General features: G+C 47.9%; 6 protein-coding genes across 6 annotated transcripts; 2 read left to right on the top strand and 4 right to left on the bottom strand.

The window, feature by feature from the left end:
* Positions 1 to 227: 227 nt before the first annotated feature.
* Positions 228 to 1,221, bottom strand: GT037_010917 (triosephosphate isomerase; the record flags this gene model as incomplete). Its single annotated transcript, XM_038935964.1, has 5 exons — positions 228 to 474; positions 528 to 918; positions 1,003 to 1,073; positions 1,133 to 1,145; positions 1,197 to 1,221. The coding sequence occupies 5 exons, from the start codon at positions 1,219 to 1,221 to the stop codon at positions 228 to 230; spliced, it is 747 nt and encodes a 248-aa protein (XP_038781335.1).
* Positions 1,222 to 1,820: 599 nt separating this feature from the next.
* GT037_010916 (zinc finger chy domain-containing protein) lies at positions 1,821 to 2,540 on the top strand (the record flags this gene model as incomplete). Its single annotated transcript, XM_038935963.1, has 1 exon — positions 1,821 to 2,540. One exon carries the CDS (start codon positions 1,821 to 1,823, stop codon positions 2,538 to 2,540), a length of 720 nt encoding a protein of 239 aa, XP_038781334.1.
* A 1,772-nt stretch (positions 2,541 to 4,312) lies between these two features.
* On the bottom strand, positions 4,313 to 4,999 carry GT037_010915 (uncharacterized protein; the record flags this gene model as incomplete). The annotated part of the gene is made up of 1 exon (XM_038935962.1): positions 4,313 to 4,999. The coding sequence occupies one exon, from the start codon at positions 4,997 to 4,999 to the stop codon at positions 4,313 to 4,315; it is 687 nt and encodes a 228-aa protein (XP_038781333.1).
* Positions 5,000 to 7,941: 2,942 nt separating this feature from the next.
* On the top strand, positions 7,942 to 18,360 carry GT037_010912 (alpha methylacyl-racemase protein; the record flags this gene model as incomplete). Its single annotated transcript, XM_038935959.1, has 10 exons — positions 7,942 to 8,003; positions 11,916 to 12,401; positions 12,448 to 12,592; positions 12,657 to 12,807; positions 12,857 to 13,327; positions 14,162 to 14,177; positions 14,532 to 14,689; positions 14,746 to 14,832; positions 16,573 to 17,531; positions 17,581 to 18,360. The coding sequence occupies 10 exons, from the start codon at positions 7,942 to 7,944 to the stop codon at positions 18,358 to 18,360; spliced, it is 3,315 nt and encodes a 1,104-aa protein (XP_038781330.1).
* GT037_010914 (uncharacterized protein) lies at positions 9,437 to 10,498 on the bottom strand (the record flags this gene model as incomplete). Its single annotated transcript, XM_038935961.1, has 3 exons — positions 9,437 to 10,072; positions 10,156 to 10,192; positions 10,254 to 10,498. The coding sequence occupies 3 exons, from the start codon at positions 10,496 to 10,498 to the stop codon at positions 9,437 to 9,439; spliced, it is 918 nt and encodes a 305-aa protein (XP_038781332.1).
* On the bottom strand, positions 14,317 to 15,451 carry GT037_010913 (nad-binding domain protein; the record flags this gene model as incomplete). Its single annotated transcript, XM_038935960.1, has 4 exons — positions 14,317 to 14,651; positions 14,702 to 15,083; positions 15,135 to 15,210; positions 15,270 to 15,451. 4 exons carry the CDS (start codon positions 15,449 to 15,451, stop codon positions 14,317 to 14,319), a joined length of 975 nt encoding a protein of 324 aa, XP_038781331.1.
* Positions 18,361 to 18,444: the final 84 nt, after the last annotated feature.

Here is an 18,444-nt window from a genome sequence, read left to right as displayed (position 1 = left end):
GAGCGACATATACCGTTTGGAACACACATACACACAACAATTGTACAAACAATGTATCAAATAAGCTGACTTCACGGACATGTTTGGGACCAACACAGTTGATCTTCATAACGTTCATTATGCTGACTCTACATGATTCTTTTTTATAGCCAGCTCAAGTCTCTCATAAGATCGTTGCCGAAGCACGCTCAAATCATCTATAGACGAGCGCCATCACTTCGCGGAATTCATGCCTGGTTAGCGTTGATGATGTCAACAAAGGCAGGCTTCAAGCTAGCACCACCAACGAGGAAACCGTCAATGTCGGCCTGCTTGGCAAGCTCGTTGCAGTTCTTCTCCGAGACACTGCCACCGTACAGAATACGGGTCTTCTCGGAGGCCTCGGGCGAGACCTCCTTCTTGAGCCACTCACGGAGGGCGGCGTGGACCTCCTGTGCTTGCTCGGTGGTTGCGACCTTGCCGGTACCAATGGCCCTGTTATCCGTTAGTGACTGCAGATGCATTGTAGTTGGAAAGAATGAACGCACCAGATGGGCTCGTAAGCAACGACAATCTTGCTCCAGTCCTTGACCTTGTCCGCAACAGCCTTGAGCTGCTTGGTAACAACGCTGACGGTCTCGCCCGCCTCACGCTGCTCCAGGCTCTCGCCGCAGCACAGAATCACACCAAGACCGTTGTCGGTGGCTGTCTTTGTCTTGTTGGCAATGAAGTCGTCGTTCTCCTGGAGGATCTGGCGACGCTCCGAGTGTCCAACCAAGGTCCAGGTGATGCCGCTGTCTTTGAGTTGCTCAGCTGAGATCTCGCCAGTGAAGGCTCCGTTGGGCTTGTCGAAGATGTTTTGCGCTGCAACCTCGAGGCCCTTGCGGAGGTGCTCGCGTGTGAGGAGGAGGTAGAGGGCTGGGGGTGCGATGACGACCTCTGGTTGAGGGTTAATTTGTTGTACTTTGCTAATGTGATGGATTTTGCGCCTTCTTGGGTCGCTGAAGATGCCTTTCAACGTACCTGTGTTGGGGTCGAGCTTGGCCTTGTTCAGGTTCTCAACGATGTCGGTGATGCTCTTAATAGAGCCGTTCCTTAGTTTCGTCAGTTTCTCTCCTCTATTGAGCGACTCACGGCTTGTGAAGTTACGAACATCTTGAAGTTACCTGATTGCCGTTAGTTTTATCTCAATGCCGCTCCCAAATTGTATTGCTTACCTCCGACGAAGAATTGGCGACCCATGTTTGCGGTTGTGTTGAGATTTTTGGATAAAAAGGTGGTATGTAGGGGTATCAAAAGTGTCAAGTTGAGATTGAAGTGTGGAATTGAGATGAAGAAGCTGTTGTTGTTGAGCAGCAGCACTTCTTACAGCTTTAGTGGGGTTACCGCGGGGCTAGTGACGTCGGATCATTCTGAGCTGTTACAGCATCCGGCAAAACTCGGGCTTGGGTGAGCTGTCTATGGAACAATGGAGACATGTTGAAATTTCTTCTTTTTATTGGCAACTATCGCGATGATGCGTTACACATTCATCACAGCTCGACATCAGGGTGTCGGGTAGATACGGAAGCCACGCGTAGTACTTGAGAACGCTGAGATATCTATCATACTCTCCTACTTCATACATTGATCAAAGGGCATGTTACAGCACAACGCCACCTGCTTCGTGATGTTGCCGGACGAAGCGATGATGAAAGAGTGGGGTCGCTAACGTGATCGTCCCGCATGCTGTTGCTCCTTAGCTTTCAGCCTCACAGCCGGCCGACATCATCCACATGCAAGCTCTAGCTGGACAACCGGAATAACACAACCACCTATAAACCCCATATTTTTGCGCGCAAATGCCTCGCCGACAACCTCCCGGCCATACGGTAAAGAAACACATGGACACACCTCGTCGGGTACGGTTTTTTGAAGCTTTTGAGCGCAAGGGCGAGCGAACGGCGCGGGACATCTTTAAAGACTTTAATATACACCCCAGCACCGGTTACAAGCTCCTCCACGATCGTGAGCGTTACGGCGACCTTGCTGACCGCCGTGAGAAGTTCAGAAAGCAAAAACAACAGATGCGCGGAACCCGGCAGGGCCCCAAGCCCAAGAGCTCCGGTGAACAGCCCAAGTCCAAAAGCTCTGGTGGACAACCCAAGCCCAGAAGCTCCGATGAACAGCTCCACATGCCCGAGACTACCGTGATATCCAATACCCAAGAAGCTCCAATCGTTCATGGCATCTCTGTGACCGTTCACGGCGTCTCTGTGACACCGCTGACGCAATGCGCTCACTGGCACTCTCCGCTCGACATCATCGCCATCAAGCACTTCTGCTGTCAAAAGTTCTACGCTTGCATCAGCTGTCATGACGCCTGCGAAACACACATGTCTTTTGTCTGGCCTTTTGCGCGAAGAGACGAGAGTGCAATACTATGCGGACAGTGCAAGCACATTCTGACTATTTCCGAATACATGGAGAGCGGAAGCAAATGTACGCAATGTGCGAGCGCATTCAATCCAGGTTGCAAAAATCACTGGGAACTATACTTTGAGCTTAAGGGAAAGCCCTGATCTTGTTTCGAAGGGCCAGTCATAAGAAGCGTGTAGCTGATAGGTCGCAGCCAAAGTGTTGTGTGCATCATGGTCGTCGCAGTACCATGGTTGAAATGGATCCATGGGACTGTACGGCCATGGTTTCGCAAATCGATCAGCGTGGATTCGGTATTCTCGACGGCATTCAGGCCTCCAGGCCTCCACATCAACACATATAGGCAACGTCATTGGCTTATCGATTGCATCAGACTTCTCCCAGCATACACCACGCCAGGATGAACGCACAGGTTCGAGACTCTGGCTTAAATGTCCATCGAGGATACGGACAGCCTCGATAGCGTCTCCTATACACTTCCAGGCATCCCTCGACCCGCATCCGAACATAACCCCGCAGCAACTAAATTCATCTACAATGCCAGCTTCGGGATACGACCTACGAGCGATACACAAAAAATAAAGATGGCTTCGTGTACGATCCCACAACATGAATTTCAACGACTACGAGTGGCGAACGTATCAGCAGATCGCTCGCGTACCGTTGCCATACCGTCTACAACGAATTTCGGGTATGCGTCTTCCAGCTCAGCAGCATCTTTTTTTCGTACCACTTCCTCCAGAAAGAAACATGAAGGGGCTTCTTCCATGGAACATACCTGGAAATAAAGAGCTCAGCCATCCAGAACGCATCTTGAGTGTGAATGGGGACGTATGCGGGGCACCCTACGATGAACCTTTGATCTAAGACAACATTCCGAAATACAGGCATTCCGTTGCCTCCATTGCGATCGAATGTTTAAAGAATGCACGGATCATGATGCGCAAATATATCCGCCAAATCATATCGATCGAAGACAACGAATCTACTAGGTACTCATGGTGTCATATAAAAGGCCTTCGTCCGCTTCTGGCGCGGATGCTTAAGCGGCACATTGAGCGAAGCGTCACCACCGCTTGTTGTTCTTTTTTTTTCGTATCCATCGGATGCCAAAAACTGGAAGGACATGCCTCTCGTCATCCGGGTCTCTTTACCCGCGAATCACCAGAGAAACGAAAACTACATATGGTCGCAATGCGAAACAAAAAGAATCGCACGATGGATGACAGAAGTGAACGCCTTGCAAGCCCTCGCCATGTCGACCAGCGCCTTCAAACTGCTATTCGATGGTGATCCATACCCTGAGCTTGTAGAACACGTCTTTAATGCATTGTTCAAAAAGAAATCTTTGGCAAGTCGCTTTGGATGTTAGTCATGCATCTGATGATACTGGTCTCCTGCAGCGTCCGTGGTTGGGTCGTCGAGGACGTACTGGACATACACACGAAGGCACGCCAATGCTGGTACGCGATATGAACCTCGGGACTGGGAAACACGGTGCAAGTTTGACATTGGATGCGAAAAAAAAGAAACGTTGCGGACACTGTTCTTGGACGTCGGGACATGGAAGTCGACGGCCGAATCACACAATGGTGCGGTTATCAGGGATGTTAGCAGAAAGAAGCACTGGGGCGTTTTCGGCTTCTACCAGACTTCCATACTTTGAGGAGAGAACGTCTCATTCTTACTTAACGTTTGGGGACAATCACCCAAAAGCAACACATCTGCATAGAAACGTAATGCGTTGCGATAGATTCTACGTATGCATGGGTGTCTGGCTGCTTGGCTACACCTGGCATTAAACGGCAGCATAGTCTCCTTTTTCACAGACTTGAACTATTGCTCCATCACATTGACAGAACAGCGCAGAATAGAATGACCAATTGCACTTCGTTTCATCTGATCTCTGGGAATTTTATCGGATTTCGAACCGCTGCCTAGGTCCTGGTGCATCATTTGGACGCCAGCTCCCCGATATCCATGTTCTTTTTTCCTCTTCAACTTCGCCCAAATAGTACGCAGATGTGTCTTTGACGGGCACAGGAACGGGCATATTAGAACCCACAAGGTTGGTGAACATTTCACCACCCCATGCCACTACTTCAAACAGATCGCCTGATTTAGAGCATTTACGAAGGACAAAATTCCACAAATCTGGCTCCAATGACACGAACACATCGCCTTCCCTAGCAGTACCATGACATCGCCAAGTTGCTTTCATTTCGTATTCTACAGGTTTACCTTCCTCGATGCGGCGCACCAAGCCAAGCTTGTAGAGGAAGAATTCGTGGTATTCGTCGGCATCGTCTTGGAAAGATCGTTCCATCCTGAGATTTGTATCTGAATAATGTTCTGCTAAGTACACATGTGCTTCTTGCTCGCCGGTGTAAGTCGTAAGTGTGTTGAACTGCACTATCTTTCCCCATGGCTTCCCGTAAAGCAGAAGAGGTCTCGCTATGCTGAATTGACTTGATGCTGAGGAAGGGAACAGATTCTCTGATGGTCTCAGAGCCCCAGAGTTCCGATGGTACATATTTTCCAACATCATTGGAGCGCTAGCTTTCCTGATTGGGTTGTCAATGTCAAATTGCTCCAAAAACATGTTGGCTTCATCGATCCGTATCTCTGGCTCCATTTCACCCGAGATTGGGCAAGATACCTCTATTGCTGGCCAATCAAATGCGTAGGACTTATCCTTCTGAGAAGGACACCACCTCAGTATACTAATACTTTTACTATCCCGTATGATGTACCTAGTCGCGTCACCGCAGACCTCATGGTAGGTTTTATCATATGTTACTGGGATCGGCTCTGTTGCACTGTGCTTAGGTGTGGACATCATACCAAGGACCGAAAAGATGTGGTCGTGTGGGACTGAAGCCTGAAAACCTTTCCCTTGCTTGAGCAAGTCTAGTAGCTCTAATCGCCGAGACGAATAAAGCTCGTTGAGTGAATTCAGGTTCCGAAGAGCCTCGTGACTGGAAGCGCTCTCAGGTGTACCTATGTAGTCCACAGAGCGTAGAGCTACATTAAAAGACTCCCAGGTAGCAGAAAAGTAAGGACAACAGACATCCAACTTTTTGGCGGCGAACACTTCTTGACGAACCCAAGTTCGCCTGAACCATGCATAGTCCAGGATTGATTTCCATAGTTCATTCCCATGATCTGGACAACTTAGGTATACCTCATCCAGCCCGCACTCTTCACTGCAACGCCGTGTTATGTTGGCGACTGGCAACGATTTACCAAGCCACACAACGACGGTACTTGCTTTGGAGAAGATAGTTTTCATCCGAGGTATCTGAAAAGCTTTTTCGACTAGATCGTTCTGATTGATGCAAAGAAAGTCAATCCACACATATCGCACATCTTGTGGCTTTCGAAGGTATCTGAGTGCCGAATCGAGATTATCGCGTAATAATATCGCATTCCCGTCGCAAATGCACTTGGCGGAAGGTGTTGCATTTCCCCAAGCGTATGAAAGTGCATCGTATTTGACGAGTGTGTCATGGTTAATGATAGCCCCGGTATCCAAGTCCACCAAGTCAACGACAACAAGGCTGAGTTCGAGGCAGGCCGACAGATCTTCGTCCGGTTTGATGAGTGCAAGGCGCGTTTGCCATTCATGGATTTTGTAATATGAACTTATGGCCACAGTCGGTTCGGGTAGCTTTTCTTGGACCTTAGAAGGTTGGATCATGACGAGATGCGGACAACCATAGATTGTTGACCATGTGGAGAAGAAGGCAGAAGCGCCATGACGAGCGGTGTTACCCCGCTTCAGCTTACGTGAACAGTTCTTGGTATTATGTGGCTTGGGCGGGCAGGCAAACCTGCGTCTCCTGCGGGTCTGCCTGTAAGCGAACCCTAAAAGTACAACATTTCTTTCTCGCACTGTACTGTAGCTAAAAAAGCTACAACAGGCTAATAGTAGCATCCTTTTCTAGACCTATTACTACTAGATCTATATAATTAATACTAAGTTTAATTTTAAGTTAATATTAGATAATAAGCTTATAATACTAAATATATACTTAATAATAGATAATAGTTATATTATTATATATAGACTAGAGATAAATTACTATTAACTTATAATAGTATTTTTAACTATTTATTACTTAGAAGTATAAAAAGCTTATTATAAAGTAATAAGAAGTTACTTTTTTTTATTATATAAGCGATAAAAAAAAACTATTAGAATAGCTATAATAAAAGATTACTAATTTAAGGCAGAGTTTAGGTTATATAATATACTATTATACTAAAATAAGGCTATTAGTAATAGTAGAATATATATAAAGGCAGCTATTAGAAGTAGAAATAACTATTAGTAATAGCTAGTTAAACTTATAATAGTAAGAATAGATTATAATAAGTATAAAGAATAGATAGATTTTATTATTATACTTATTATAGTTAACTTAAATAGTTTATCTCTTATATAGATTATTAACTAGTTATTCTATTATTTATAAAATTAGTATTACTACCTCTTAGTTAATAATAATAATTCTTTTTTACTTAATTTTCTATATAATACTTTATAGACTACTGCTCTAGTCTACTTCGCTTTAGTATAGACTAAGCTAAAAGAAGTATAGCCTAACTCTATATAATAATATCTTAAAGTATTTATTACTAAAAATACTAAAAAACAAAATATAAGTAAATTACTAGAATCTAATAAATAAAGACTAGATAAGTAAATAGAAGACTTATAAAGCCTAGTACTTAGAGATATACTTATTTATAATTCTAACCTAAGTTATACTTACCTAGAGCTTAAAGCTAAAGAAACGATCTACCTAGATTGCCGCATAATTAGCGATTCTATAACAACATTGCTTGTTACAGATAAGTAATTTGCTGCATGTATAGACTGATCAGAGAAGGCTTTATGCTGCACTGAATGCAGTGATTGATGTGAACGAAGGGAAGAATCCAGCTCCAGCCGCTTGCGAGACTCGAGATGTTTAGACACTCACATGATTGCGGTCCGAACCTGGGCACAAGATCAGCCTCTATAAGCGCGGAAGTTTCCAAGGCCTAAAGTCCTCTGAGCGGTGTTCGTGCAATGTCGCTAGTTTTAACGGCTCGCAAATATATCTGCCTAAGCGACTTAGACGAGCCGGAGGATAAGATACACCTGAAAATGCTTTTCGAGGGAGCTGATATAATTGTGTTAGCATTCTGCCTGCGCTCGCCGAAGCGCAGAGGGTTTGGCCCCCAACACGTCCTCGAAGCGACTCGAAATCAAAGCGAGGGCATCACCTAGCCAAACCTAAGAATCGACGGCCCGAAAGGGCATTACGCTGAGAGACAAGGTCTCTAGCAAGCTGCGCAAGCTTTATCTGGCCGCACCCGTCTAGTGGGTTAAGCCCTAAGTGACGCACAAGGAACGGGCGTAGCTCATTAACGATTGCAGAAATGCTCAGTAACGCTTTGGTGGTGGTCGACGTGTTGTCGGTTCTGCGTTAGCGACCCACGAAACGTGGTTCTTACTATTCCAATGTTCCCCTGGCAGAAGTTGATCTCTTACAGATGACGGAGGATATGGCTGTATCCACAGGAGGTTGGACAAGTCCAGTCGAACTACGAGTTTAGTCATATGGGTCCAGAATCGATATTTGTAGAATTGCTTAGTCGTAGGCGGAGCGGAGGTATCTAATGCCAAACATGCTCTGGCGAAGCAGGAACTATCCAACATATGCAACACAACGTGAAAAATGCAGCACACCATCCAGGCACCCACTATACGAAGCGGGAAATGAGCCGTTGAACCCCAAATGAGCCCGTCGTTCATAATCATTCTGTTCTGGCTTGCCAAGAGAACAATGGGCTGTTTGATAATACGGAGACTTGATCCCAAATCGGACGTCATTGGCAGTCTTGGGTCGCATGCAAATATACTCATGGACGAAACCTTGGTGCAAAAGCCCTTCTCTTGTCATTTCTAAATCGCTCCGCTGCCGCATCTACTCTTTCTAGAGTCAGGAAGAAATTGATCACTCAGAGAGTCAGTTTCAATTTCTGTCCTGAATTGAACTTTGGAAGACACAGCGTACGAACTATCTTCAATATTGGCGGAACGGTGGAGCAACTCTTGTTAGTAAGCGCTTTGCTTCTATGCAGTACCAATTTGCAGATTCCCGAGCCTCATTCCGCAAACGTTTCGGCTTCTGGATTGACTCCTTGATATCATGGTACGAAGTCAACTGTACCCCTCTGGTGAAAGCAAGGTTCGCTATTCTACCAACCCCGAGGAAACCAGTATGCCAGTGATGACGAAGGCTTACTACGAACTTGACACAATGCACCACCGGATATGGATAGTGCCGATGATTTGCCCGAATAATCGTGCATGAACGAGATGCGCTAAGGAAAATCAATGCGGGAGCTTTAACGTTGTCCCGCTTCCAGACAGCGGCCCCACCAGACGTTGACGCGACCGAAATACCCGAAAAGACGTGCAGGAACGAGGTGCGTTAAGACAGCTTAGTAGCGCGCAGACCCAAAGCGATCAAGGCTGTGCTGTCATTAGTCCCAGTTCGGTAGCGTTCATAGAGTACTTTAGTCGACCCAGCTGCTCGGGTCGCGGTACTACAGCATATGTCAAATTAGGTTTAGGACCCGTGCTGACCTGATTAAGTGACCGGCAATCCGGCTCCGACAAAAGGTGCATGAACGAGGCGTCTGGTGGCACTGAGTGGATTCCTCATACATGCCATGACAACATGACTAGAGGTAAATCATCAAACACTGACCACCCGCTTCTTGTGACGATGGAACAGCGGTAAAAATGCAAGATATCGTAGCTTAGGTGGTCCTGACGTAGGGTGACCAAACAAGTCGAAGGCCAAGTTGGTGAACACGCTGCGTAATGCTTTTTAATTGGGCATAGCTCACTCTTGGGTCATGTCTTTCCACATTTGCTCGCCGCGATGCGCATAAGACGATACACTATCTCGTCTGACCCATGAAAGGACTCGGTCAGCGTAGCGTTGACCAGGTCTATCACGGTACGCCCAACCATTCTTTAGCATGTATGTTCGTTGCTCACCATACCAGGCTGCGGCGTTGTATTGGCGCCGCACGATTGCAAACTCAACTCGGCGATTGCCACCCACTTGAGACGAGCTTTATTATGCTGGTTAGCTATCCTCACATTGACAGCGTTAATAGGCTGCTGCTGGAGCAGGGACGCGTCACTGAGACAGCGTAGCAGATTGATGACGCTCCTCTCCCTCTCTTGCATCGAGAGGGCGCGCACATCACATGACACCATCGTCAACATGATGTAGGTGAGTAGTTCCCAGTGTGCGAGAACCAATATCACAAGAGGGTCGCGCGCTGCGAGGCGACTTGTGGCATTGGGAACGAAGCGCAACCAGCTACGAGCGGCGTACATGGTGCCTAGGGCGTCCTCAAGAGAGCTATATTGAAGAGAGAAATGGCGAAAATTCGAAACCAGACAGCCAAGCTCTGTGACCGCTGCGCGAAGCTCTTCATCATCTTTGCAACGTCTTGCTAGATAATGTGTTGACCGTTGCAGCTGGTCCAGGAGCTGATGTCCCTGGGTCTCCGGCACCTGATCAGGCTTGGATGGCGATTGGAAATTCTGCATCTTCGGATCAATGGTCTCAGGATCCCGTTGAGATAGTGATCGGTCGAGCTGTCGAGTCTGGTCAGTGATAAAGTCGTTTCGGTAGCGAGTATTGAGACGAGCGCATCTATATCTAGCGACGGTACACTTACAGCATCAGAACCTCTTAAGAGACCAACATATTCGTCTCTGAACGAGAGTTAGCGTAAGCCAATAACAGAGAGAAACGTAGCGGGTGCGTCATGCATACTTGTCTGGAGCATACCACGATAGAAGTCTTGCACATCCAAGAAGACCTTGCCGTACATTGGACATTTCTTCAACGCTGTAGCATCTAACCCCCAATTCACGTATCGTGGCTTGCATGCCATCAATCGCCTTGAGCCGATAGTGAATTTCGGCGGCGCGCAGCGACGAATCGTGAGTTACAGGAAGCAAGCTGGCTGCTCCGATACTGTAAAGCGAGTTTCGCAGCGGCTCATTATGGGCGGCCATGGCCATAAGACTGATGTAGTTAGCCAGCAGCCAAATACCCGGATATTGTCTTCCAGCGGGACAGATCGAATACCGAGAGAAATGATTGCATCCAGTGAAGTGCTCCGAGATGCCGGTAGTAGACAGATCTTGATAAGCATAATGCACACGACTCAGGAGCCTCTGCTCAATTTCGGTGGTAGGGACTGGCCAGGGGAAACTGAGTGATCGCGGCACAGGCAGAGGCTGTGCGCACACCTTGAGTCTTGCGTCTCCGTGTGAATGCAATGTAGCGGCTATCCGGGTTGAGCTTTGACCCACATCGCTGTCGTTATAGATGCATGGTTTCGCGGCACTAAGATGCCTGGATTTAAGCCGTCGGCATTGTGTACTTGTGAAGTGTCAGTAGCGGTTGAAATGGTTGAGAGTGGCCTACCACGCGGGTCTCAGCTCATCGCATTTTATACGTCGCTCACGGCAGACAGTACATCCAGTCCTCACTTTGCGATGAGCTTGCTTCGATGCGCCGCTACTACGAGCAACGCTTGACTCCATGGCTTACAGCATGTGCAAAAGGATGCGATCTTGGCCAGGTTATTCAGTGGGCAACACTTGTCCTTGGAGAGGATAGCGGCAGGCATCTATGTGGCGCCGGAGATTGGTAGATGGTAGCAGTAGCGTTCGGAGCTGGATGCGAATGGCTACACAGGGATTCGTCATACGGGAATTGAGGTTAAGCGCCCGAGCGATCGACGCGAGGCCGCATACCCCGCTATACCCAAGCATAAGTGCATAGTTGCCTGCAAGGCTCGCGGACCCGGCTCCGCCGAAGGAAGCTGTTCTGCCTCTCCTCCATACCTCCACACTCAGCCTATTGCAATTGGGCAATGGCTGTTGGCCCTCTCTTTCGCACATCATGTCTGCCGCCTCCCGAAGGCGTCCGCCCGGTTCGGCATGTGTGGCATGTCGTCGAATGAAGGTACGTACTCGATTCATTGCTGCGTATCTGTATTTCCTAATGCTCGCGACAGATGCGATGCACACAGACTACGTCAGGGTCCTGCGAGCGATGTCTCAGACTTGGTCGTAGATGTGTCGCAACAGAGCCATACAATCCCAATGCAACTACCGAAGCCTGCGCTATTCCCGCAGTTGACCTTGACCTGATGCAAGGGCCGGGCTTTGCCCAGACCATCCCGCCTGACAATGTTAGTGAAAGGCCCGCAGTCCCGCAAAGACTCCTTGGCTCAGCGATTGTGTCTACCGAATGTCCGTCTAGGAGTCATGGTCCGCAAGACGAATATGAGCCTAGTCTGCGTACGCGGCCTTACTGGTCTGCCACAGATTATGTATCGGCTGCGGAGGCTGCGGACTGGATACTTTTGTATTTATTCCCATTTATTCTACGCACGATGCATGACTTACTTTTGGGCTTTAGTTTCAAAGAGAGGCTTGTCCCCACAGCCCCGGTCTTAGATCCAAATGCTTACACCAACCATGAAAGGATCGTGAGCGACCAGCCTCACCTTGCCGCATGCATCGTCTACGTCTCGTCCGCTTACATCGCAGGTTATTCTGGTTTGCGTATTGCAATGCAGAAAGGGCTGAATGACTTCTCAAGAGCTATGCTAGAGATACAGCCTGCGACATCTGCACAGCAGCTCACAGACATGCAGGTACTGATTATTCTGTATAACTTTGCACGTCCCGAGGCAGCCTGCAGTCTACCAAGACAGGAGGTCACTTCTGTATTCAATCTCTGGTCGATAAAAGCGATTTGCGAGTCCTATGCCTTTCGCATAGAGCTATTCAAGACTGCGAACGATGTCCTCATGCGCAGTCAGTCTGGTCAATTGTTGCAGAGATCTGACCAGTGTGTGCAATTCTATCTCGTCTGGCTCTGGTTGTTTTCGAATTCCCACCAGTGAGTCTGCCAATGCTGATTGACACGGGCAAAGCTGAAGCGTTAGCGTGGCAATGATTACAGGAACACCGCCGACTATAAGTCCTGATGCCACAATCAGAGCCTCCCCGATGTTACTACAAGACCTCAAGTCTGAGGTGACCGTCCAAGCGCTTGTTGCAGACGCCGAGCTTTGCTTGATATGGTACACAGTCAGTGGAAACCCCAGGTTGCTGTCGTCTGCCTGCACACGTGCACGGGCTAACCATTTGTTAGCTTGGTAATATTGACCCAGGGATAAAGGAATGGTGGTGTGAATTCGGTTTCCGTGGGAGCCAGACATCTGGGGATAAGAGGCTCACGGTTGATGACATTGACAGTGCACTAGAGGCTTGTCAGCATAGATTATGGATAAACCCCTTCCAAAGTATGGTGCTTTTCGTTCCGTGGGCGCACAATTTGCTGACAATTGCAAGCTCTCGGCTCCGTAATGGCATTCTATCCCGAATTTTTCTTCCGTTACACGAGATTCTGTCTTTACAGATTCCTCATTCCACAGGCTGAGACAATGATGGACCGTGCTACATATGCAGAAGCAGTCAATAGATGCATATATGCGGCCGTAAATCTTCTGAACCTTCCAGATGAGGTAGGTCCATACGGGAGAGATCAATTGCGCTACATTCCTGGTTTCGTATGTGTTCTGCTATCACAATGCGCATCGTTTTCTTTGAAAACTCTCGGTGCTCTTCCGGACATCATCATGAATACCCATATTGTAGTCGAAACTATACGACGGTTGGCCGAATTTATGTTGAACCTCGAGCAAAAACGCAGTGTTCGCAGCGCCACAATAGAGGCCGGCCGGTCTATTCTTCGACAAGTTGAGGCGCAATACGAGAGCGGAACGGGTGCTTCGACTACCGCCACTCAGACAATAGACGAGAGTGAGTGGCTCCAGAACTATTTCGATCAGCAACTCCTGGATTTCAATACCGATTCTTCTGCCTTCCGCACATCCTTTGGTCTTGAACAAGCACGGGATCCTCCAACGCTTAGTTTTTCCAACTGATCCGCAGCGTGAGGTACTTCCTGTACGACATTCCCAAAGACTTGAATGCAGAACGAGTTTTCTTTTCTGGTCTCATGACAGGGCGAGAATCAGTGAGATATGCGAACCTAACTTCATCATCAAATAGCAAGCTTTCTGAATATTTTCAATTAAAGCATACGCGAAGATTACTACTGTACCCTGTCATCTTTGGCTTCAATGTCAAGATATCTGACACTACTGCTCCAATCATTCCGTCAAACCTCTCGACTAAACTCCCAAGGTCCACAACATATGAATTCTAAACCCAGGTCTCATTGACGTCTAGGAAGCAATAACCGTTTTGATATCGTACATCAGCTTTTCCATGTTGGTACTCTCTTCTCCAGCGACGAAGTCGTCCGACTGGCATCTTTGCACTGCCGAAGAATTTAAAGAAGCAGCTATACTCTCGTCATCATATCTCCAGTCCAGCTTAGTCACGGATGCACAGTCGTCTTCAGCCAAAATGGGACAATTCTAACTAATTGACGGTTGTACTGATCACGCGCAAGCTCGATCTAAAAGAGAAATAGCCTCATTTAAGCGTGCCAGAACTAGCCTGATAATGACTGACCATAACTTTCTATCTCGATATATGGACAGGGGCTGGCAACGGCCGTGCGTACAAGGAACGGGACATCGATAAGTCATGTTCTGCACCGTGGCTCAGAAGGCTAACGGTCATTAGTGAAGCTACAGGATAAGTGAGTATGCTAATCATGCAATAGAGACTGCGGTATCTGCAAATTCCCAAAGGAAAAGATGTTGATAGATTAATATAGGACGACTGTTTACTCTGTCGCTTAATAAAGTGATACGGCCAGCTTCTGTAAATTGGCGTAGCTATCGAGAGTCTAGCGACATACCATTGAAGCTTGTGCGCCTCTTACCTTTGATCTTGAAGAACTTAACAAGATCATCATCGCGCTTTTGCTCGAGTATCTTCATGTCCTTGCCCGTAAGCTCATCCGCAACACTTGTGCCCAAAGCATCGACGCTTTGCGCACTCCAATCGAACTTATGGGCCTGCATATCGGCTAGCCAGGTTTGACTCGCAGGTCCCAAATGCTCGATCATATGCCTGAAACCCTCTATTCCGCCGCCGCCTCCCATCGCGTTTGCCAAAAAAGGGCCGACCATCGCCCAACGAGGTCCCAAGCTGGTGGTGACGCAGGCATCTATGTTTACGATCAACACGTGTACACAGATTTTGACTGTAAGTACTCACCTAGGTCCTGGGCTGAGACTATTCCACGGGCCACCAGGCTATAGGCCTCATTGCAAAGGGCAGCTTGGAGACGGTTGGCAACGAAGCCAGGAATCTCTTCCTTGATGTGAACCGGACGGCGTCCTACAGATGTATAGAATTCCAGTGCATTTGAAATGGCCAAAGTGCTTGTCTTTGGATGGGGAACAATTTCCACGAGCGGCATTAGGTGAGGCGGGTTGAATGGATGACCGATCAGTACTCGCTCTGGATGGCGACATTCACTGATGAATTTCGAGCTTGGAATGCCTGATGACGAAGAAGCAATCACGATCTCTGGTCGTACAGCTGCATCGATGTCAGCAAGAATTTTGGTCTTGAGATCTGGCCTTTCAGGAGCGTTCTGCGTGGCTGCTTCAGTATTTTATCGCAATATCTGAATCTATCCTCTTACCTCCTGGATGAAGTCTACCTTTTTGTAGAATTCGCCAAGACTTGGGCCAACAAATTCATAATTCGAAAGAGAAGCACTAACAGGAGTGGTAATGTTAGTGTACGTCTCAATGATGGATTGAAATTCAAGACATACTTTTCTTCAAGGCTCATCAATTCCATGTTTGGCCAAATGGCTTCCAGATAGGCAGCCAGCTTTTCTGCCGCTCCAGGAGCTGGGTCTGCCACATATACGTGTAGACCATGAGCGAGGAAGAGACCTGTCCATGACGCTCCAATGACGCCAGTGCCGACAATACCAACTGCACGAATAGTCATCTTGGAGTCTACAGTGGCGAAATGAAGGAATTCACAAAGAGTTGGTGGGTGTGCCGTGCTTATCGAGATATGCGGCTTTTTATATGTTGTTGCTGTTCAGTACAAACAGAATTTCAAGATAAGCGGCTTTACAAAACCCATCACTTATATGCGACACTATCTCACCACGAGACCAAATATCTTACTCAATTGGAATGCCCCAAGTCGGACATTACGTCAAACCCACAAGCGTATCTGCGAGCTAGATCATCCAGATCAGCAACCTGCCAACCTGCATCAGGCTATCTGTTTGTACGCCCCACTGGATACGAGAATGAGCATCAATAGACCAGTTTAGAGAATTTTCGCGACTAAATGTAGTATCAGATCAAATTTGACCGTCCGCCACGCCCGGAGATGCATACGGGCGTTAAGATGGGCGGGCACCAATAGCATCGAAGCTTGCCATGCGGAAGCTTGACCTTGAATCCTACCCACTGGCAAGTGCATTTGAAGAAATTCCTTATGCAGCTATCACCAAATGCCGCTTTGGGTCATTTCAATCATTAGTGGTTGATCTCATCGCCGAGGCGACTGGCAACTATGATGATTGGCTGAAAGGATAGCGGCCCAACAGACCAATGATATGCGCCCTTGAGCAACCGAGGCTTAATACTATTGGTTCCATCGTCTAACGCACGCAACTCCCTTGCGCATTCAATATGGCGGTGAATTGATATTAGACCGGCGATGGACTGATACTGGACCGGCACCGAACCGGTATCGAACCACCGATCTACTGCCGCCCTGCATCGCTTTCAGTGATAGACCACGGGTACGTCGGATGGTATCCACTCATGACTAAACGGCAGGAATGCTGGCGGCATTAGTGGCACCAAGCTATCGTCAACAGGATGTGGTGCCTCTCGGCCGCCTATTCGCGGTGCATGGTCGGCTTACCACACTTGAATCTCTCCGAACATACTTAATAGTCGCAAACGAGCGGTTGACTGCATAAAGGTCCTCACAATATCCTTTACAGTACAGCATCCATCTATCGATATTTGCTATTGATTCATCTGATTGACGCTTCCTCAACATCCAACCAAACTCTGCAATGCCCGCACATTCTACAACAAAAGACGTCTTCGGTCCCGGTACATTCGTTGACAATGAATTCATCGGCGTACCTGAGGACTCACGCAGGCTACTGAGATACCTTGCAAGCGTCACCCCAGGTTTTACAACTGAAGAGTCTACTTTGAACGACGTTGTGTTCTCAGGAGACGATCTCACCATCATCCCAGGACCCATCAAAGCGCAGGTTCTTGTAAGCATACTTCTCTTGGTCGACTTGAGAACAACCTATCTGACATACTCTACGAAGACTTCCGTTCTGCATGCAATGATTGGGATCCTTGCCAAAGAGATCAGCACCCTCAAGGGCATCGAGACCGGTAAGATATACATCGACACCGATAAATGTGGTTTGTACCCCGCCACTGTGGCCCTTGCTACCATTGATGGCAAAGGTCTTGCTGAAATCAAAAACAACGGTACCTTAACCAAAGTTGGCGTGGATGTCGACAAAGGTTGTGTGAGCAAGAACGACATGTACACTCGCTCGTGGGCCATCTACCCAACGAAGGACTCTCACGTTTGGTACCAGATTATGAGTAATCTTAATGCTCCTGATTTTTTCAAAGCCTACGGCATTGACGGAGAAGCGCCCGTCAAGAACCGTACTGAGGCTTACGAGCTGATTTCGTCCACCATATCAAAATATTCCGCAGCCGAGCTTGATATCAAGAATATGGAGCTTGGATTTTGTGGCCAGACATGCTTTACACCACAACATTGGAGGAAAACTATGATGGGCAAAGCCTTGGCTAAGCACCCCTTGATAGATTCCGCGCAGGTGAAGGGCACTTCGACGTTACCTCCTGTCCCTTTCCCTCAGTCAAGCGATTCGCGGCCCTTGGCCGGTATAAAAGTCGTTGAGCTTGCTCGCGTAATTGCTGGACCAGCAATGGGAACGGCGCTTGCAGCTCTTGGAGCGGATATTATCAAAGTTCAAAGCCCCAATCTTCCAGATCTTCAGGTAAGTGGCTAAGCCCTTTATTCACACCTATGCCTGATTTCTTTGGAAGCCTCTTAGTATCACTCTTACGGCCGGAAAACGTACCTACGCATTGAACCTTCAGGACGAGAAGGATAGACAAGCGTTAGTCGACCTCATGGCGGATGCGGACGTTATCATACAAGCATTTCGCCTTCGCTCTCTTGAGCGGAAGGGTTTCGGTCTCTACGATCTGGTCGAGATTGCCAAGCAACGTAATAAGGGCATCGTTTACATCGACCTCAATGCCTACGGTCCAGATGGGTACTATGCCGAACGACCGGGATTTCAACAAATTGCGGACGCTGCGTCCGGGTGCTCATATGTCTGTGGCAAAGCTTATGGGTTTGATGAGGGTGTCAGTGTGCTTCCTTCTCTTCCCATTGCTGACATGCTGGCCGGAGCTGTGGGTGTCGTTGACGTCCTGCTTGCCTTGCGCGACCGAGCAACGAAGGGCGGATCGTATCATGCTACCTCTGTTCTGACAGCGGTGGATGCTATACAGCTGACCGAACCATTTGGATTGTATTCACCAGAAACGGTGAAGGCCATCCAGGATAAATTCGATTTCAAACCCATGACCCCAGACCTACATGTGGAGGATCTCTTGTACATTCTCGGGGAAGCTTGGGCAAAGCACACAGACCTTATGCGTCGTGACGGATACATGGTAACATTCGACAAGACAGACTTCGGAGGAAAACATACCATCTTATCACCAGTTGTTCGATTTGACAATCCCGACGTCAATCCTTACTGGACCCATGGTCCTGTAGGTTATTGTATGTCAAATCATGAGACATGGGCTTAGTATGCTCAGCAATGTTTTTTAGTAGGACCCCAATGATTATGTCTTGCGAAAACGTTCTTGTGGTATTGGGCAATGTCACAATTC

This window comes from Alternaria burnsii, assembly GCF_013036055.1.
Source record: "Alternaria burnsii strain CBS107.38 chromosome Unknown 749, whole genome shotgun sequence".
NCBI lineage: Eukaryota > Fungi > Ascomycota > Dothideomycetes > Pleosporales > Pleosporaceae > Alternaria > Alternaria burnsii.
The sequence above is the reverse complement of the archived record's forward strand: the minus strand, read 5'-3'. Positions and strand labels throughout refer to the sequence as shown.